Source organism: Triticum aestivum, chromosome 2D, assembly GCF_018294505.1.
Source record: "Triticum aestivum cultivar Chinese Spring chromosome 2D, IWGSC CS RefSeq v2.1, whole genome shotgun sequence".
NCBI classification, from domain to species: Eukaryota; Viridiplantae; Streptophyta; class Magnoliopsida; order Poales; family Poaceae; genus Triticum; species Triticum aestivum.
In genome coordinates, this window is record NC_057799.1 from 547,531,084 (window position 1) to 547,552,690 (window position 21,607).

The following is a 21,607-nucleotide window of genomic DNA, read 5'->3' on the forward strand; positions in this document are numbered from 1 at the left end:
GATTGTCTCTTTAGGTTCTTGACCTTAATTGATTTAAGCTTGGCGGAACCAAGAGTTCCCCCAAGTGCGTTTGAAATTGTGCCTCGTGAAGTGCTTGTAGGGAAACCATTGTAAAACCAAACATGCTTTGTTTGATCATCTCTTCAAGTTCTTGCTCGCATTGAGTAATACTTGGTGGCAACGTTGATTCCTCAAACACTTCACAATGGTGTTTGGAATAAGGCCTCGTGAAGTGCTTGCAGGGAATCCATGGTAAATCAAACATGATTCGTATTGATCATCCCTTTGGGTTCTTGGCAGGCATTGAGTAAAGCGTGGTGGCACCGAGAGTTTCCCGAAATAATTCACAATGGCATTTTGAAATAATGCCTCGTGAAGTGCTTGCAGTGAACTCATGGTAATACCAACCATGATTCGCCGCCAGTACAACTCTTGTCGTTTATGACCAGCATCTAAAAAATGCTTGGTTACACCGAGAGTTTCTCGAAATAATTCACAATGGCATGAAATAATGCCTCGTGAAGTGCTTGCAGGGAACTCGTGGTAATATCAAACATGATTCACCACTAGTACAACTCTTGTCATTTATGACCAGTATCTAGTAAATGCTGGGTCACACCGAGAGTTCCCCCAAACACTTCACATAAGCCCTTGGAAAGGTTCTTCGTAAAGTGCTTGCAGGGAACTCCTGGTAATACCAAACGTGATTCCCCATCAATATTTGCCTTGTGGTTTATGACATGTAATGTCGGCTAAATGTTTGGTCTAACCGCGAATTCCCCCTAACACTTCAGATAATACCTCAAAAGGGAGCTTCATGAAATTCTTGAAGGGAACTCCCGGTGATACCGAATGTGGTTTGCTATTAGTGCATCTGTCTTATCCTATGTGGCTAGCATCTAGTAAATGCTTGGTGAAACCAGTAGTTCCTCCAAACACTTCACATAAGCCCTCATAAAGATGCTTCATGAAGTGCTTGAAAGGAACTCTAGGTAGTACCAAACGTGACTTGTCATCAGAACATCTCTAGCGGTATATAACCTGCAATATCCGCTAAATGCTTGGTCACATCGAGAGTTCCCCCAAGCACTTCACATAATACCTTGGCGAGGTGCTCCGTAAAGTGCTTGAAGGGAACTCCCGGTAATACCAAAGTTGGTTTCCCATTATATTATAATACATCTCTGTTATGGTACGTGGCCCGTATATATGTTTACTAAATGCTTGGTGACAACAAGAGTTCCCCCAAACACTTCAGAAATGCCCTACAAAAGATGCTTCCTGAAGTGCTTGAAGGGAACTCCCGACGAGGCCAAACTCGATGAATTCTCACCTAACAATCATCATCTATATATGTGGATTTCATACATGGCCTACCAGTATAATTAAAACACAAGCACTCTCAAACCTACTGAAACTGTTGATTGCCACCCAGAGTTCTCCCAAACACTTCACTATGCACAGCTGTCAAGCTCACTGCGCACACTTACAAAAGTGTCAATGCACTGAGACATAGTTAAGCTAGCTAGCTACTGAAGTGGTTTGAGGAGAACTCCAGTTGACAACCAACCAAACTTGCTATGACTCCGCTCATCTCCCGTGGACCACACCTCACTTGTCTAACCTACCCCGCTGATGAGCACATAGCCGGCTGCTATTTATAAGTCTAGACGAAAGACTAAAGATGTCCAGTAAGAAGCTTGTTGCTTCCCGTGGACTGTGGTATGCAAATGCTTGCAAGGTCTTGGAGCCGGATAGGTGAACCTAGCAATGCACCTAGCCATGAAGCGGCCTAGGTTAGAAGCTAGAGGGAACGGAATCTCATGTGATGTGTCATTTTTTGGGAGGCGCTACTCACGTGGATTTGCAGCTCCGAATCGTAGAAAAGCTCATGGAGCAAAGGTGCGTGCCGAGGCTGCAAATTCCTTATCTCCCGCAGCTAGCTAGAGATCATTTCCATCAGCCCATGCAAAGGGAGTGTTGCGGTTGCAGCATGCAGGGATCACGCCATCATCTCACCATGCAACTGGTGCAAAGCTCGGGGCACTTGCAGGATAGGACACGGGCCAGACACACGAGCTGGGATCCTGGGCAATCTTTGCTAATAATTCGCTGCAGGAAAGTGCTCCACTGCTAGGATAGTTTGGAGATGCGTTGGGGCGCTTCTTTGGTCCCTTTGGACGGTTCGTAACAAAATTACGATTGAACACAAATTCCCGACCCACCCCGCTGATATTATCTTCAAATGCCACATTTTCCTTCAGGTCTGGGCTCCACTGGGGAAGAAGCGTGACATCGAGCGCATGAACGAGGCCATGGAGCTGATCAAGTCATCCATGATGAAGGCGCGGCACGGGACGATGGCTGCCCCATGATCCTACTCGTGCTGCTAGCTATGGCCTTGATACTCCGCTTTTGTGTTTCGAGCTTGTGGTTGTATGCTACTTAGTTTTATCTTGAGCCATGGGCTCGCTGGACTTGTTATTTCTGGTTTGTAAGACTGTATGTGAAGATTCTGCCTGGTGGCTTTATTAAGTTAAAGCCGGACGCTGCTAGCGTCTATGTTCAAAAAAAAAGTGCTCCACTGCTCTATAGTACTGTAGATCGCATGGGTGGACGTATTGGTTGGTTGCTGTAGTGCTGTTGGTGCAGTATCTTTGATGAAGTGAGCAGGAACTTAGGTGAAGAAACCTTAAAGTGATCAAAAATTTAGGTAGATCAAGACAAAATGTTTTCCGCATCCTGATACAGACTATGCTTCGGTGCCTTAAAACACCTGCCTTTGTATCCATAACATGTAAGCCTAAGAGGTGGCTAGCCCACATGTCAGTGACCCAAAAGCAGGTGCCTTGAAGACACCGAAGCTGCGTCCTCCTGATACATGCTGAAGATTTCAGTGTTGATGGCTTGCATCGATCGGTGCAGTGGGAGGACACGGGTACCACCTCTACTTAAATAAAAATCACAATGTTTATATACAGTTTAAACGCACAGTCCGTTCAATAACTTGCCCTACTCATCTAGTACTATACTTTTCACAGGCCGTGGCTTGTGCCATCAGGCTGGTTAAGATCGAACAGGACCGGAAAGTGTGGACTTGGTCTTTTACTCCTCTAACCCGCATCTACCCGATCCTCAATCCGCCGTAAGAGAGTATATTTTTTACTCTGGTCCTAACTTTCTCCTTATATTTACTCCACCGCTCAGCGAATGAGTAAAAGCCGCGCCTCTACTCAACTGCCTCCCCCACCCCTCCCGCGCCGCATCTGTGCCAGCGCCAACCCCTACCCCCCGTCGTCACCCGCCCGCCGCCGCGGACGCACCGTACGCTCCGTCGCTGTCCTCTACCACTTCAATTTGTGCCTCCTCGTCCCATCGCCGACAAAGAATCGGTGGATCTGCGGCTACTCCCGCCGCTGCCGGATTTGGTGTTTTCGGCCGCCAACGGCTGCGCCTTGCCATGGATTGGCCGGGAAGCGGACCGCACATCCCCGGGAACGCCTCCGTGTCGCATGCAGGTACCGGCTCCGTCTCTAGCCACTCAAATCTCCTCCCTCGGCGGTTCACCGGCAAATACACGTCCGCCCTTCACCCAGGCTCGGTGCTGGCCCAGCGGCTTGCCGGCTCGCCGTTGCCGGTCATACAGTGCGATAACTGCACGCGACAGGTGGTGCGCCGAGTTTCTACCACACCGCAACATCTCAGATGGGTGTTCTTCAAGTGCACAAATGATGGGGTATGTGCTTGTTTTGATTCAGTTGTTCACCGGATTCGGCGCAATTTCGGTAGCTCATTGTCTGCTGAAATTTGTGTGTAGGATGGATGCAAGTTTTTGTATTGGGAAGAATACATCGACCTATTAATAGCACGAAAATTGATAGATGTTCGTGCACTCGTTGCTAGAACCGAAGCTAGAGATGAGATTAGATGCGAAGCAACATCTACTTCTTTAAAATCGAAGAAGAAAGAAGTGTTCAAACTCGAGAAGCCGCAGATCAAAATGAAGGCATAGAGAAGATATTAATCCAACTAGTGGGAGTAGTTGGGGAAATTGGATATCTTTTAAAATGTCTAATTGTGATTCTTGTTTTCTTTGGTCTTGCTCTTTTGGCGAAGAATTGGTGAATTATGTACTCCAATGTCATTGAGGAAAATAAAGAAGTAAAGAAATGTGTTTCGGTGGCAAAAATGAAATGCAAATGAAAAAATTTACTCTGTTGTATATAAGGGATCGGCTAGGTCGGACAAAAATTTAGTGAAGCATATATACTCCACTAAGCTTTTTCTGCGTGGGATACTCCGCTATTTTTAGGGAATCGGTTAGCAAAGCGTGAAATCACCATCACACATAAACAAACAAAGTAATGTTTCACTTGTCTTTTACAGCACGTTCATCATCAGAGTTTATTAATTAAAGGCCAGCTATCACATAGACAAATAATGCTGCTCGGACACATTTGGTAATCCTGACGGCAGAGCACACAGACCTAATCTGGCATTTTCCGTTAGAAAATCTGTCTAACCCAATGGGGTTAGCGAGCTACTTGTCCCATTACGCGTGACTGTTGGACAGGCGGCATAAAGGGGGAATAAGAAAAGCAGGGACACCGATGGGGCAACACGCCCACAGTGCTGCAACAGAGGGAAAAGCTACAGGAGGGCGTCCAGGTTCAGTGCACCCGATCCGTGTCACTGCAGGAGATCAATACTGTCGTTCAAAGTTCAGAAAGCCGGCCAAATGACGGGTTTCAGAGCGGGTCAAATTGGAGCGGGCTGAGCCTCCGAAGGGACGTGGATGGAGTATAAGTATCTTTGGTGTTGAAGCATCGTTCCCAGAGGCGAGATGACGTTCTTCTTCCCCACGCCGTAGGGGGAGAGGCCGTCGTCTCCCTCCCATGGAGTTCCCTCATTCATCACTTCTTGGTTCGTGTCCGTTGTTGTTCGTTCAGCTTCATGTAGGGAGGAGCGTTTTGCTGTTGTGATCGATCCCCCTTGCGTTGTTTGTGGATAGGGGAGATGGAGATTGGAGATGCGCCTCCTTTTCTCGTCTTGCTGCGTGTTGTTGCAGCTTGATTGTATGTTTGTTGTATCCATTCCAGGCAAATAAATCTTTGATGAACCCCGCAAAAAAAAAAAATCTTTGATGAGCAGAGAGATTGCTTGATCATGTTTTCTTGTCTCTTTTGGTTGCTTGTGTTTCTTTCGTTCACTTGTCTGATTGTGGCCTCCGGAAATGCAAATGTGTGTGCGTGAGTGTGTTTCTGCTCCCCATCTGCAGCTGAAGAAGTTCCAAGTGCTGCAATGGTTTATGATCCAAGATATTCTGACACCATCAACGCCGTTGTGAGAGGGTGCACTGGCCCAGACGCCCAGTGTTCCTGAATTTTACCATGTCTTCGGCTATGTGTATCCATCCGCCTCTGGCAGAAGGTAGGGGCCATGTGAAAATTAATGCCTGCATTCTTTCACCAGTCCGGCCAATGAGAACACTTTCAGCTCCCTATCTTGAAAAACTAGTTCTCAGATACAACAATATGCATCAACATCGGACATTTAAGGCAATAACATGTACAGGTCTGTACCCTGAACAAGTAAGCTAAAATACAGTGATCACTCAAAAGATATTTCCTGCAACATTATGTAATATGACAAACAGAGGATTGCATCTTCTGTTAGTATGACAGTACGAATATCTCAGTTAGAAAGCACAAAATACTACTCCCTCCGTTCCTAAATAGTCCCTCCGTCCCAAAATTCTTGTCTTAGATTTGTCTAGATACTGATGTATCTAATACTAAAATGTGACTTGATACATCCGTATTTAGACAAATCTAAGACAAGAATTTTGGGAGGGGGGGGGGGGGGGGTATATAAGTCTTTTTAGAGGTTTTACATACGGAGCAAAATTGGTACATTAATGAGACAACAATAAAAAAATAGAAGTGATTTTACCATTGTCGTCGCCGGGTTATATGATGATTACGGGTGAACAACGCATATGATTGTTTGTCATATTAAGTGCATAATCACATACAAACGGCTATGTAAACCATACAAAATCTAGAAGTTGATTTAAGTGGCAAGCCGTCAAATGTCAATCATATGTTGCTATGTTTTCAGACTCTACCGAGTTTGAATACAATGGAATGTAATGTCAAAAACACAAGTGTGGACCTTACAAAACATGTGTCTTATTTCCATGAAATATTTTTACTAGTACCCAGTTGATCGATATAGCGGAATAAAACCATCATCACAACTGGACAGACCATTATGCTAGTTCCACTTAACATTACAGTGCCACTGTTTATTTGCTCCATAATCCCTCCAAACTAAAGTGTTTAGGATTGGACCGTTGTGGGAGCTTCCCCACTGCGTTCGGCTTCCTTCTCCGGCGGCGATGCTGAAAGGAAGTGGCAATGTGGGGAGCTCCTATCTATCGCTAATTGCGAATGATTGTCCGGGAGTCGCACTAGGGGCACTGTATTTGGCCGGGTGGCCTACTTAGGCTTGTGACACAACCTGTAGAACTATCAGGTTTAAATATATTTGTTCTCTTTTCCTTTAGGTTTATTTTGATTTTTTTGTTAGGTTTTTAACATAAAAAATACATGGACATTTTTAGGAAAAGTGTGTGACCATTTTTTTAAATGCGTGAACTTTTGAGAAAATTGAACTTTTTTTAAATCTACAAACACTTCTATAGAATGTGGAGATGTTTAAACATACGTGATTTAAAAAAAATGTGAACATTTTTTAAGACTTCTGCAAACATGTTATAAAGGGTTGAACATTTAATCATTCTTCCCATTTTTGTTTTTTTTTAACTATGAACCTTTTTAAAATAAGAAAAAATTAAATCTAAGCAAGAAAAGAAAAAGGAAATCCTATAAATACCGGCAGAGAAAACAACAAAAAAGGAAGAAGAACAAAAAAATCAGACATGAACCTTCTAGAACCTTTCTGAACCGAAAGAACTATACCCGGAACCTTCCCAAAACCGTGAAATACACTAATTGGGCTGGCCTAACTTTCCTTTGTGTGATTGCCCGGCATCTCGTCTCAATGAGAGAAGAAGAATTACCTGCAACACGTCCCAGCAACCCACGTGTTGCATAGACATATTATGTGAATTGATTACATGACCCCAAAAATAGAAGCAGGCCTATCTAAAGCCCATCTTACTTCCGAACATGTTGTGTTTTTGGGGGCATCACAGAGTAATTTTCTAGTGCTAAAAAACATCCTTAATGTGTATGAAACGGCCTCAAACCAGAAGTTAAATCTCAAGAAGTCATCTATATTTTCTATTAAAGGAAGTCTGGTTGAGGGAAAAGCTGAATTGAAAGGAACTCTAGGCAATGATTCGAAAGCTTTGAGTGAATGTTATCTTCACCTGCCAACTCTGGTAGGTAGATCAAAAGATGGGACTTCAAGAATGTGAAAGAATCCTCAAAAGGTGAAGTCATGGGATAGAAGGTCCAAGGGCAATCAAAGGCATCTAGAGAGGTGCTTGTCAAATCCGTCCTCCGGTCTACACAAATTTACACTATGATCTATTTTCAACCCCCAAAGAAAACGTGACTAAACGTGACCTCAATCTCTTGAAACTTTGGGTGGGGTGCAGCCAATGGTGATAGGAAGGTACACTGGATTGCATGGGATAAGATGTGCACTACAAAGTGGGAAGGTGAAATGGCTTCATGAAATGCTAGGTATTTAATCAAGCTTTATTAAATAAACAAGCGTGGAGGATCCTTCATGTCTGAATTTTCCTGTGTGCAAGAGTTTTGAAGATTAAATATTTTTAGAGAGGGAAACATCATGAATACATCATGCCCAACCAATGCTTCTTTCACTTTCAAAAGTATTCTACAAGTTAGAGACCTCCTTGGAGAAGGTGCAGCGTGGAGGATTGGAGATGGCGGTAGGATCAATATCCATCATGATAATTGGATACTGGAGAAAGGCAACCTAAAGCCACTAGGCGAGGATTGTGTGCATGTCATCACTAAGGTTTGTGATTTATTGAATGAACATGGGACCAATTGGGATAGAACCAATGTGGCACAAATGGTTTTGGACGATGACACCAATGACATATTGCAAATCTAAATTGGAGGACCGAACAGTGAAGACTACCTTGCTTGGAACTTTACAAAACAAATTCTCTGTTAGATCCGCACACCATTTAGGAATGGCTAGGCCCCTTCTTGACAGGCTAAAACACAAAGGGTGGTTAACTCTTTTGGACACCTGTGCGCCAGGCGAAAATCCATACGTGGAGACTCATGCAGAACAAACTAGCTCTAGGAGCCAAACTCCACAAAAGGAAGATCAAGCCCAGGGTTTTTTGTGTTGCATGCGGTAGAGAGGAAGATATGCTGCATAGATTATGGTCCATATTCAGCTTCTAGAAGGTGATGCGCTCGGAGATGAGAGTACCGATGGCAATCCCGCTAGCGTCGTTGTGCTCCCAGAGTGCATTGCAAAGCTGGATGCTGGCATGGACGACTGAAGCTTCTCTGGAAGAGCGCGAGGTAATGGTTCAAAACTTATATGGCCTATGACCGGTGAGAAACGAGACGAGGGAAGGTAAACACATGGCCGCGTCGCGCGCCATTGGTACATCGACGACATGCTTCATGGAGGAATTGGGCGACATGCTTCATGGAGGAATTGAGAGCGGTGCAGGATCTTTGCGTCAAGACCCCCATCCCTACCCTAGTGGAGCGCTGGCTCCCGCCGGAGGAGGGGTGGCTCAAGGCCAACGACGATGGCGTCACGTTCAAGATGCGAGAGAAGAGTGGTGCGGGAGTGGTGATGCGCGATCACGATGGCACCTTTCGGGCAGCTGCATGGCACTACTTCTCAACTACCTCCGATCCAGAGCTAGTGGAGATCCTTGTGTGTCGGAGGGCGGTGCAATTCGTTGTCGAGATGGGTGTCACGAAGATCATTGTGGAGCTTGATAGCAAAAGCGTGGCAAGCATGATCAGCGACTCAACCAAAAACCTCTCGGCAGCTGGGCCGGTTATTGAAGATCAAAAAATGCTCAAGTCTTTTGAGAATCACAAGATCAAATGGGTGAGGACCGCGGAGTTCAACAAATGAAGTAGCGCATATCATGGGATGAGAGAGTGTTAGCAATGATGAGTTATGTAAGGTTTGGCTTCATGTGCCGTCGGACTAATAGAACAATTTTACCCCTAAAAAAAGGCACATGCAAGGTCTCATGTGAATTGTGAAACAATCACAGCCAAACCGAAAACGAAAATGATGCAAAATTCGAAAAATCAACAGGAGCGTCTCCTCCGAAACCGAAACCCCGCTCGCTCTCCTCCTCTCCCCATTTCGCGCACTTCTCCGGCCGCCGCCTCAGACCACAAGCCCTCAACCTAGCCGGAGACCAGAGGGGGAGCCCTCCTCCTCCTCCCCCCTCCAGCTATTGCCGCTCCGCCATGAACAACTTCCACGTCTACGAGGCCATTGGCCGCGGCAAGCACTCGGTAACCCTCCGCCCCCACCTCCTCCATTCCGGCCGGTTTCGCCCCCTACCCCGGCCTCGGATCCGCCCCTATCAGGCTGGGGCTGGCGCGAATGCAAGGGATCTCTGATTGTTTTTTTTTTTTGGTGGGGTTGTGGTGCGGAAGACGGTGTACAAGGGGCGGAAGAAGAAAACCATCGAGTACTTCGCCGTCAAGAGCGTCGACAAGTCGCAGCGCTCCAAGGTCCTCAATGAGGTGAGCCAGCCCCTCTCTCCCAACGCCCGCGTCGACTTTGGGGGATATTCTGCATCCAAGGTTGTGCGGCGTTTGCATTGGTTTAGGAGGGGCTAGTTGGTCTGGCAACCTGTATCCGCTTGCTAGTGCGTGTATGTATGTCGCGGTTCGCATAATTTATTTGATGGTACATCTTCCGTGGCTTTGGGTTTATGCTTGGTACATGTCCGTATCTGATTAATTGTTGTTTGCCCAAGCATTCTGTTTTCTGGTTAGTGTTGGCTTGAGAATGATGCAGTATGAAGGGGAAACTGCCCCAATCTAGACTAAGATAATGATAATCTTTGATGTGCTAACTGCTAAATGCCGTGCTGTTTCTCTCCTGCCACAAAGCATGACGAATTCTTATTTTTCAAGTGCTGGGAAAACATCAACTTCCTAATAATTTTGCATGGAGTTTATTTCTCATACCCAATATTCAATTCCCAATTATAGAAGAGATGTGCCCATGAAGATAAGTTACAACCTGCTCTCACTAATGAATGTTGCTCACTTACGATTGGCAAATGCTGTTCTTTTGTCAGGTTTGTACTTAGTTTTTGTTATTGTCGCTTCCAAGGACCTGCTTATCTTTTGGATGTGCCTTTGTCTCTCTGAGCAACTGCCCAAGGGTAATTCTTTTAAATAAGGTAGATAAAGTGTTACTAGATAGAGAATCATTCTCAAGCTTGGTAAGCATTCTTAGATGTTCCATCATAAGTTGATCAATGCTTATTCTCATAAGTTGTTTATTTATGGTTTGTTCCTTTGTGCCAATGATGCTTTTGAACTTACCTTTGCAGGTCCGGATGCTTCATTCTTTGGATCATGCAAATGTCCTGAAATTTTACTCTTGGTAAGTTTTTAAGGACGTATTGCTTTTGCCTGTGCCAGTTTTGCAGTATAGCAATGACAAGTACTTTGCTAGTCTTGTTGAGGTTATCCTTATTGTTCAGTTAACATTTGACCATTCTAGTGCATACCATAACTACGCCTTGCTTTTCTCCCTAGGTACGAAACTTCAGCACATTTTTGGCTAGTATTGGAATATTGTGTTGGTGGAGACCTCAAGGGCTTGCTCGAGCAGGTATCTTGCTTACCCAATTAAGCATTGTATCCATTTCTCTAAATTGAAGAAGGGAACACAAAGCATCCATTTGTGTACGTTTGCAACTGATATATTCTACAGATACCACAGATACGTGAGAAAAATTTGCACCTAAAATTTAGGAGCTTGGAATATTTGAACTAGAAGTACAAGAGACAAAACTTACCGTTTTTATCAGCTTTTAGGAAAATTCCACATGAAACTTTATATGACAGCTTGCTAATTGTTCTTCCAATAGGAATAGATGTTTCGCACAATCTTCTTGTTGTTGCTATCTATAATTGTGCACATTGAAAGAAACTTCAATCTGACAACTTGAATTTGTGAATGCTACTAAAACTATTTTTTCTCGAGAAAACTATTTGTCATTTCATTGAAGTATGGTCAGCCCGAACCACCTGCTTTTACGATCTTAGTTCTAGTTTTCTTCTATAGCATTTACGGGTTTTATACTTTGTGTTCATGCATTGAAGTACGAATGTTAGTCTTGCTTGTGCTCCACTTGGAAAAGGATTAGGTAATTAACTGCTTCAAGATGGGAAACTGGAGTGCTGCTCTCCATTTTCTCCACTTGGAAACACTCAAAGCACCCTGCATAGTCTTTGACTCTAAGAAATACTTGATTTATTTGCTATCCTGATAATGCTGATCTATTATTTTTAGTAGTGTATTATATTGTTGCGGGGCAAAGTGTTTGCTAGCCTGTTTACCAGTACTTGCTTGTCATCCTAGACAACACGTGTTGATAAGGGTGAGCCACATAATTCTCTGTGGCGGTTGTTTGTGTTCCAGAGACCTGTTGTGTGAGTTGATCTTTTATTGTATGTAACATCAGTGAAGACAAATGCTACCCCATTTTTCTTCTGCTTGCTTGTCATCCTAAACAACACGTGTTGATAAGGGTGACCCATAATTCTCTGTGGTGCTTGTTTGTGTTCCAGAGACCTGTTGTGTGAGTAGATTTGCAGATCTTTTACTATATGTAACATCAGTGAAGACAAATGCTACCCATTTTTATGCTTGCGGTTGTCTTTATGTATTCTGTCTCATGTCTCATCCTATGTATTTTCATGCAGGATAAGAAGCTGCCTGAAAGTGCCATGCACGCCCTGGCTTATGATCTAAGCCCTCCTGTAAAGTTTATTTGGTAACCTCGTTTCATTATATCTATTGTGTTATGCGTGGATTTTGATTGACTGAAAACATGTTGGGTGTTAGGTTCTTGCATTCACAAGGAATTATATATTGTGATCTGAAGCCATCTAACATTCTACTTGATGAGTTTGGATGCATGAAGGTAATCAGTAGACCACTGTGTAATATGTAAATACAGTGACAGCAAAAGAATAGACAATTGCTGGGAACTAACAGTAATTTTCCCTTATTGTTGTAGCTGTGTGATTTTGGATTAGCAAGACGTTTAAAGGACATTGAGAAGACCGATCCTGGAGATGTGAGCTCCCATTTCCTTTTCCTCAAGCATTTGATTTCGTTTGGTTTTATCTTATTTTAATGATTCCCCGGGTTTGAATACCTTGTTTTTAGGTGCCACAACCTATGAGGGGGACACCATGTTACATGGCTCCTGAGTTGTTCCAAGAGGGAGGGGTCCACTCATATGCTTCTGATTTCTGGGCTCTTGGTTGTGTGCTTTACGAATGCTATGCAGGAAGACCTCCTTTCGTGGGCCGTGAATTTACCCAGTTAGTCAAATCCATACTTTCAGAGCCTGCACCACCTTTACCTGATAACACGTCAAGGTCTTTCCAGAATCTGATCAACTGCTTAGTCATGAAAGACCCAGCTGAAAGACTACAGTTGTCTGAACTATGTGCACACAACTTTTGGAGGAACAGTATGCCGATGATTCCTTTACCTCCTCAGCCTGCCTTTGATAACATGGTTGGACTTCCCACTACGCCATATTTAGCTGGGCGAAATGGGGAGAAACCCTCCAGACAGCTAACGCCACCCAAGACTCGTGAACACCTACGCAAGAAAGATGAAATTCTGCCAAGGTGTTCACGACTCCTGTTAAGAATGTGCAAACCGGTTAGAAAAATAATCCAAAACCTTGTAAGGCTGATGGTTTGAAGGGTGTAAATGTCCTTAGAATGTCTCGCATAGCTAAGAGAAATTTGCAAAGGGAAAAGGCCAAGGAGAACTACAGGCGCCCTCCCACAGAAACAGACGAAAATGAGGCTGAAGTTAAGATCGAAAATAATGACATGGAGCTTGATTTTGGTGAAAATCCAGAAGGCGATGCACCTGATGATAATGATGGATCAGATAATGCTGGATCCAAAGCAGATGAAAAACATAGGACTCAAGGAACTGATGGAGATGAAGAGAACTGCATAAATCAGGCGGACATGCTCATGGATGAGTGTTCTGTTAAGCCGGATACCTTGTTGAAAGCTGAGCAGAACTGTTCAGAGAATCTTGATGTGGTGGCTACTCCACCTAGTTTCTGTATGAGGAAAGCACGTCCAAAGATAACTTCTGGTGCTGCAACGGGTTCTGAGCCGTCTAACATCTTTGAAGCATTCTGGCATCCAACAGACCTTGCAGTTAAACCAGTCATGCCCAGTAAAAAAGGAGATAAAGCTACAGAGACCATCTCCGTGCTTCCTTTTGAAGCTCTTCCTGCCGCTGATTACATCAAGTTACCACGAGAACAGGTGAATGCATTCAATAGCCAGATAATTCAGAGTTTGAATGGATCTTTTCAGGTTTCAGAGAAACAGAATATCATCAGATATCTGGAGTTGTTAAGCATGAACTCTGATGCTGCAAATATAATCACTAATGGCCCAGTTATGTCGTTGCTCATAAAAATGCTCCGACTATCAAAAACTTCAGTCTTGCGTGTGCAGGTTGCTTCACTTATGGGACTGCTGATACGCTACTCCACTATCCTTGATGCAGAGCTAGCTAGTTCAGGAATTATTAATGCCTTGTCAGATGGCTTAAGGGACCGGCACGATAAACTGAGGAGATTCTGTATGGCAACACTTGGAGAATTACTGTTCTACATATCAACTCAATCTGATCAGGATAGCAAGGAAAGCAATGCCGAAGAATCTCCTATGAAGGACAACAAATCTGGTGCTTTGTGGCAGGTTAGAAACTCCAAATGAAAAATATGCTAGCTCTAAATGTTTTTTGCATGCCAGTGGTTGATTTACATGGACTTACCTTGTATTACCCTATACCGCATCACGTTCTGAAAAGATAAGCTGTGGTGGCAAGTTAATGGGAATTAGATTCCAACATCTCTAATGGTTGGTACTGATTCTTCTATGGCAGCATATTCTCTGTGCCCACCGTAGTACTGAAGTAGAAATTCATTAGGAGTTGAAAGTATAATAACTGAAAGAACTAAATGCACACATATGCATATATAGATGGTAGATACCGACTTCACGTTCCAATACATGCTCCATTCTTTATTCATGTGTCTAGACGCAAGTTTATTTTTAATGTGTGTGTTGAGCTTTTGCAGTTATTATAAGTACATAAAAGGATATGTATTGGAACATGAGGATGTTTATATCAATATCTTAGCTGTATGTGGTCATGTAGACTAGATATACATATGAGTGGTTCATTTCCTTTGATTAATTGATTTGCAGCTACAAGTTCAAACTACTGTCTTCCCATGATTTAACTTGGCAAACTGTGCAGGTCCCTAGTGCTGTAATAGCACCGGTGTCGTCTATCTTGCGTAAAGGGGAAGATGATCTGGCCCAGCTTTATGCCTTACGAACAGTTGATAATATATGTAGCCAAGGGACAGATTGGACATCACGGTTTGCTTCCCAAGATGCAATTGGTCATCTTTGCTACATCTATAAAGCAACTGGGAAGCAGGAGAATACAAGGCTTATTGCAATTTCTTGTTTGAGCCGCCTAGCTCGATTCAGTTCGTCATGTACTCATCTAACACTGGAGAAGCTATCGTTCAAGGATATTGTATGCACACTCTTTAAGGGCAATCCACGTGAGCAACAGATAAGTCTGAATCTTCTAAATTCGGCATTAGTGAACAGTCATACCATACCAAATATGAACCGCTATATTCAGTCATTAACCGAGGAGAAACAGTTGGTCCCTGGACTTATTTCTCTGATAGAACAGGGATCTGACATTCTGCGTGGAAAAACTCTTCTATTTGTTGCTCTTCTTTGCAAGAACAGTCGAAGGTGGCTTCCACAATTCTTTTGCAATGCAAAGCTGCTATCAGCAGTCGATAGATTGGGAAAGGAGAAGGATGGTTTCATTCATCAATGTACCGTAGCATTTGTTCAGTTAGTTGCTTTGTTGGTCCCAGGCATTCTTGACACTGTATCCAGTGATATACAACAGGTCATGGGTGGCAAACGTCATGGACCTATTACTGCTTTAACGGGACGTGCTCATCCAAAGAGCACAATTCATTTGTTTCCTGTTATCCTTCATCTTCTTGGGAGTGTATCCTTCAATCACAGAGTTGTGACAAGTCAAGTATTGCTCCAGTTGGCTAATCTTACGAAGATATTGGAGACACCATTTCAGGTATGGCCTATAACTATCTGGACCCAACCTTCTTAGAACTGCTAGTCTCAAACCAGGATTCACTCACTGCTTTCTCACACACATGCACACAAGGAACTAGTATGAAGCTCTGTAGGTTTATATCAACAGCACAAGCTTACTTTTACAAACAGGGGTGCATGTCCTTTTATAGGACTAACCAAACCGACTATGCTACCAATACTTGATAGCTAAGCTAGGACAGCTCAGTGCAAACTTTTACTGCAGTCTAGGACATACTGGTATCTGTCTACAGCTCAAAGTCAAATCTGATTTTACTTTTTACTGCTGATAACTATATCCTATATCTGAAGGGTGTAGCTACTGCTCATTGCTGACATATGCATAGCTAGCTAGTTTTGCATGCCATGATACAACTTCCACATAACTGACCATGACAAGATTAATACTAACAAACCTGATGCGAAAATATGGAGATCATTCATTACATATTTACACTGCAATGTCTAAAATAAGCTCATCCTAGTGTTGATGCTGTCTTGCCTTCAGTCTTCGCATTACGCCATGTGTTCACTAAACTCTTGTCTTTTGTGGTCATTTGTGTACACTTTATTGTACTTCCAGGCTCGGGATGATTTCCAAATGATATTGCTGCGAGTTCTAGAGGCAGCTATGGAGGAGTCTTCTGTTATACTTATGGAACACAAAATATTCACAAGTCGATTCCTTCTGAGCTTATTCATCTTATACAAGGGCAATAAGGACTGTGATGCCAGATTCCTATGTTTGAAGATACTGTCTGATGTGATGATTGTGATCTTCAGTGATTCTTCATTGACTCCAGACGAACAAACGTTAGCTGACCTGAAAACAATCTCTCACAAATATTTTCTCCCGCTGTACCCTTCATTTGCAGAGGATGAAGATCCAATACCTATGTATGCACAAAAACTTCTAGTAATGCTGGTGGAGCATGATTGTGTTAAGGTATCTGATATCCTGAATGAAGCAACAGTATCCCAGTGTTTCGATTTTTTGCTTGGAGATCTTTCAAATGCAAACGTAAGCAATGTGAAGCTTTGTTTTGCACTAGCATCTGCTCCTGACATGGACTCCAGTTTCCTTTCACAGCTTCAAGTTGTCAGAAGAATAGGGACTCTGGTTGAGTTTGTGACTGCCAAAGATATGGATGGTTTTCTGGAACCAACCTTGGAACTTTGCAGAGCTTTCATTATCTGTGGCATCGGCAGCAGCAGAAGTACCGCCCTTACCAAAGAACATGCACTCCTTGTTGACAGCGCCTTCAACATGAGCATTGCTGTTGATCAACAATCTTGCATCATGGATATATGCGACCTCGGTGGCAGTATGGGTATATTTCTTGAGGTGGTTGGAAATTCAGATCCACACATAAGCGATTTGGCGTCAGATTGCGTGGTGTTGCTGCTCAAGGCAGCACCTCGAGAGGCCACGATGGGCTTGCTGACAAATCTTCCTAAACTGAGCGCTCTTTTGGACTCGTTGAAGCATGGTGTCTCCCTCCAGCTGACTCGTCTGCTATACAGCCTAGCATTCTCTTGCAGGCAGTATCTAGCCCAAGGAATGATACTCTCAATATCGGTGCCAGCTCTGATGCGAGTAGAAGCGCTTGTCTCGGCTTTCAAGGGCTCACATGACAGCTGCCTTGCTGATGCTGCTTCGTATCTGGGTGCCGAACTGCAGCGCCTACCTTGCTGTGGTTGAGCAGAAATGTGGTCAAGGAGCCAGTCAGCTTGCTGCTACTGCACACAGGTGATCTCAATAGGAGGGTCTTGGCTTGGTATTTCTGGCGCCAAGTGTATGAGCAGGGCCATTGCCTCATCATGAGAGGCACGGAGCTGACCTCAGTTGCTACCGTCTGGCATGGGAGTGCTGGGTTTCAAAAGTGATGTTCTGAGCTCGTTATCTACCTCGTCCTTCCACTCCGAGATTCTCAACTGGTACCTGGCAGCATACAAGCCCAGGTAATTGTTTTGTATTGTGCTGCTTATTCTGCACCCATGGCCCACATCTGTGCAGAATTCAATCCAACGCCGTTTGTCTGAGTTAGCCTGGCTCAGACGGTCGCACACGATGTGAGCCGTCCCGTGCAAGATTTTGTCCCGACGGCAGCGCTTCCTGGACCCAACGGAATTTTTAACTGACAGAAGAAGATTGCAGTCTGAAACACATGTCATGCCAGTGCCTGAGTTCTCACCTCCGCTAAAGCACTGTGATCAGTGGACCTTGCACCCGCTCCTGAGATTGCAGAGGAGGCACTGGAGGGAGAAGTGAGATGAGCCATCTATTGATTTCTCTTGGAGATGTACAGCTTCAGCTGGGTGGATGACTGAACCAGACTGTACCTTCAGTTCTCCCCAGCCTCTCACTGTCTATGTATAGACGGTGCGCAAGCCTCCTGCCCAGGGAGTTCATATTTCAGATTTATGCAAAACCCATCCACAGATAAGCAGAGTACTGATGACACCTGTAGGCAAGCTAGAATTCAATGCAAACACCATTAAGTTTGGAGAGTAGTACACCAAGCAATCTGTCTCATATATTCCATGCTACAACAATATCTGATCTTGTAGTACCAGCTCCTGAAATTGTGCTCATTACAAAGTTGCAGCTCATCCAAACAACAGCTTCCAACCTGACCACCGATCAACCGTTACAAATAGAATACATGAGGTAGGAGTACATATTAAGCACAACAACACTGATAAGCAAATATCCAGAAAATGTTTTCTGAAACCACTACATCGTTTCATCAAATGTTCGAGTCTTGCATGCTAGCTCAACACACATCTGGGTGTCTCAGTTCTGGACCTTTGGCGCAGTTGTTTCGCGGGTAACCCTCGACCCCACAGTTCTTGCAGGCGCCTTCTCCCTACTTGTCGTGGGTCGCCCAATCTCTTCACTCTTTGCTCTGGTGCCAGTAATCTAGCTAACCCATCTCTTCACTAGGACAGGTTCTAGAAAACTTCCTTGTATATTAATTGTGTTGCTGAACCTCCTTGTTCCCATATGTATTGCATACTATGGGTCGTCGATGAACAATTTTCTCTCCATTATTATTTTCAGAATAATGCTGATGGAGCGCAACTGGGTTTAAAATTCTCTGTTTTCTTATATATCTAGCATTTGACTCTTCAAGCTACAAGCAAAAACTATTACTATCCCTGGAAGTACTTATGCCTAGTCAGTTGTATTCAATTATTCATGCATATTATGATTTGCGCGATGAATATGTACACGGTAACTATTGCAATATACATCTTGGTGTCTTACTTCCTCATGCCATCTTTCTAGTGAAGGAGGAGCGTTTCCAGAATCGCACCGCAATAGAAATTCAAATAGCCGGAAAAAAAAATCAGTAACCTGGGAAATGGTAATTCTGTATTATTAAGCCGCAATAAAACTGCATTTTCTCTCTAAAGAGAGTCTTTTCATCTCAAAAAGAGGAAATTAAGTCTTCTTCTTTTTACAATCTGACATAGGCACGGACTCACTGTGAATCAAACAGAAAAGGAGTTCATCTGCCTAGTACACCCATTATCCATCCGTCCCCAACACGAGCATAACAAATTGCTATTATGTACTCATTACTATTATTTCTTTATTTATGGTTGGGTTTTGGAAGAGGACCAGGTGCTCGGATCTTTGCGGTAATGCCTTGAAGGTGGAGGAGATGGCACCGAAGGGCTTGCAGTTGGAGGGAAGAATGGCAATGGCGGGAAAGGCCAAGGAAAGGAAGGCGGCGGAGGTGGTGGCGGGGGTGGCGGAGGAGGCGGTGGCGAATACAACGACGGCAGAGGCGGAAAATGCGGAAAAGGAGGTAGCTGTGGAAACGGCGGCAAAGGGAACGGGAATGCAGGCGGCGGCGGCGGGGGCGGCGGCGGAGATGGCGTCGAGAAAATCGGTGGCAGATGAGGGAACTGGAACGATGGCGGCGGCGGCGACGCCGGTGGCGTCCACGGCCAGGGCGGTAAAGGGAAAGGGAAAGCCGGTGGTGGAGGTGACGGTGGCGTGAAGAACGGGAATGGCGGGAATGGGAACGGGAATGCCGGCGGCGGGGGAGTGAAGAAGGGTATGGGCGGGAACCAGGGGCGGGGCGTGCAGAACGGGATGGGCGGCCACGGCCAGTGCGGGCAGTAGAAGAGCGACGTGTTGAGCGCGGCGGCCGCCGGCGTCGACGCCCCCGCGCCGTCGCACTGGCCCGCCTTGTTGCCCGGGCGGTAGTAGAGGGAGTTGAGGTTGTAGAGGCACGCGTCGGGGTCCCGGGCCGAGAAGGAGATGTGGCCGGCGGTGGTGGTCACGGCAGGCACGTCGCAGAGCGGCGAGGGGTTGTCCAGCACGGCGGCCCGGCAGAAGGACGCGGCCTCGCCGCCGGTGGTGCAGCCGAGGCCGGCGATCGCCGGGATGTCGAGCCGGTAGGCGCCGTGGCTGTCGGTGGTCTTCTCGGCCGTGATCTTGATCTCCTCCTTGGAAGCCGTGCTCGCCCTGATCGCGCAGTCGATTCTGACCTTCACATCTGACGAACGAACAAATGGGAGATCGCTTCAGAACACGGGAGGAATTCGATGAATTGCATGGCAAGAAGAATGCATGCAAGAGTGGAACCTGGCAGGAAGTAGCTGTGGTTGGAGAAGGAGCTGGAGGAGCAGGCGTCGCAGAACACGGTGCCGGTCACCGTGAGGCTGGCTCCACGAGACCCCTGGCACTGGCCGGGAAGAAGAAGCAGAGCGGCGACCAGTAGCGCCTCCAACGCAAGGAACAGCACTGGCTTCTTCTTCTTCATGGTGTCTTAGAGGAGCTAGCTAGCTGCGAGCTGAGAAGAAGCTACTGCTAGCTGATAAACCTTGGCTCCGGCGAGCTTTATATCCGGCCGGCCGGGTGGCCAAAGCCTTAGCTAGCGGTGGGTGGGAGATGATGATCCATCAAATCAAAGCTTGTTGTTTATGCGGACAACTCGCTCGAGACGAGCAGCAGAAAGGGACGGGGAGGACCGAGGATCACAAGGAACAAGCGCATGTGAAGGGCATTTGGACCCTTTTGTGTGAGGCCGCGCCGTGCCGCCATTCAACAAACGGCAGGGCATTTCACGGGTTCAGTTCAACCCGTGACTCAAAATGCTTCCTCCCTCTCTTGTGCTCCGAATTGATTCTGGAAGGATCACGGCTTGGAATGTGCTATGTCCAGTGCCACAAGCCCACCACCCACCGCGTGGCAACAGTTGGAAAGGAACCCAACCCGAGGAGGCAATGTATGGATACACATTTCTTTTAAGGGATCCCATGCTTTATTAATTTGAAAATATATTCAAAGGGATAAAGGGGGTCATGAGGGGAAATAAGCCACAAGCGGCAACCCTGCGGAAGCGAGGCAATTTTTTTACAAGATTGTGAGCCTTCTGATTCGGAGCACGACATTCGAACATAAAATCACAACTAGTAAAATGTGATATTCTATTATTTATCTTCTTGACGACTGTGATATGAGAGCCTCCTACCCCTTTTATGATGTCATCCACAATCGGATTGCAGTCACTAGCGATTACCAAATGATCCAAAGATAGATCAGCTGCAAGTGCTAAAGCCTCGTGGCAAACAATGGTCTCTAAAACTGTAGGGTTCATAACACCGGGTAGAACAATTTGCCGATGACCCGAGGTACTGACCATGTTCATCCCTGCATACTGCTACCGCAGCTCCAACACGCCCATCATAGGACAAACCCCCCATCTACATGGATACACATGCCTTAGTGTATTTTCTGTATGCACATCATTTATTTATGTATAATCTGCACCAGTGGAGCCCGCTCACAAATTTCAATTTCAGTTATCTCTATAACTTCACAAATCTTTATTTCAAACTGGTAGCTATTTCAATTATTTCAAAACGGTGATTCAATTATTTTAACACACTATTGCGTTCTCTTCAAAAAGTGATTCATTCAATCTCGGAAAAAACAATTCATTATTTCAAAAATACGGCTTCAATTATTATATTGTCTTAAAACACATTGAGTTCACTTATTTCATTGTTACAATAAACTATTCCATTTTTTTCAACAAAGTGATTCCATCTTATTTCAAGATAGTGCGAAGCATTTATTTGGTTTCTAAAATAAAAACGTGTTCTACTTTTTTGAAAACGTCTCTCATTTATTTCAAAAT

The 21,607-nt window shown here is 44.8% G+C and overlaps 1 protein-coding gene and 1 pseudogene across 1 annotated transcript; one reads left to right on the plus strand and one right to left on the minus strand.

The window, feature by feature from the left end:
- The first annotated feature begins 9,277 nt into the window (after positions 1-9,277).
- Positions 9,278-18,576, plus strand: LOC123054400 (serine/threonine-protein kinase RUNKEL-like; annotated as a pseudogene).
- Positions 18,577-18,808: 232 nt separating this feature from the next.
- LOC123054401 (leucine-rich repeat extensin-like protein 3) lies at positions 18,809-20,475 on the minus strand. Its single transcript, XM_044478171.1, has 2 exons — positions 20,050-20,475; positions 18,809-19,960 (listed from the first exon to the last, which is right to left on the minus strand). The coding sequence occupies exons 1-2, from the start codon at positions 20,225-20,227 to the stop codon at positions 19,050-19,052; spliced, it is 1,089 nt and encodes a 362-aa protein (XP_044334106.1). The 5' UTR covers positions 20,228-20,475; the 3' UTR covers positions 18,809-19,049.
- Between the last annotated feature and the right edge of the window lie 1,132 nt (positions 20,476-21,607).

Excerpts from the sequence above, each read along its gene's own strand:
- LOC123054401 (XM_044478171.1), bottom strand. The coding sequence starts at position 20,227 with ATGAAGAAGAAGAAGCCAGTGCTGTTCCTTGCGTTGGAGGCGCTACTG. Across the intron at positions 19,961-20,049 it reads CCACAGCTACTTCCTGCCAG|ATGTGAAGGTCAGAATCGAC; the intron begins GTTCCACTCTTG and ends TTCGTTCGTCAG.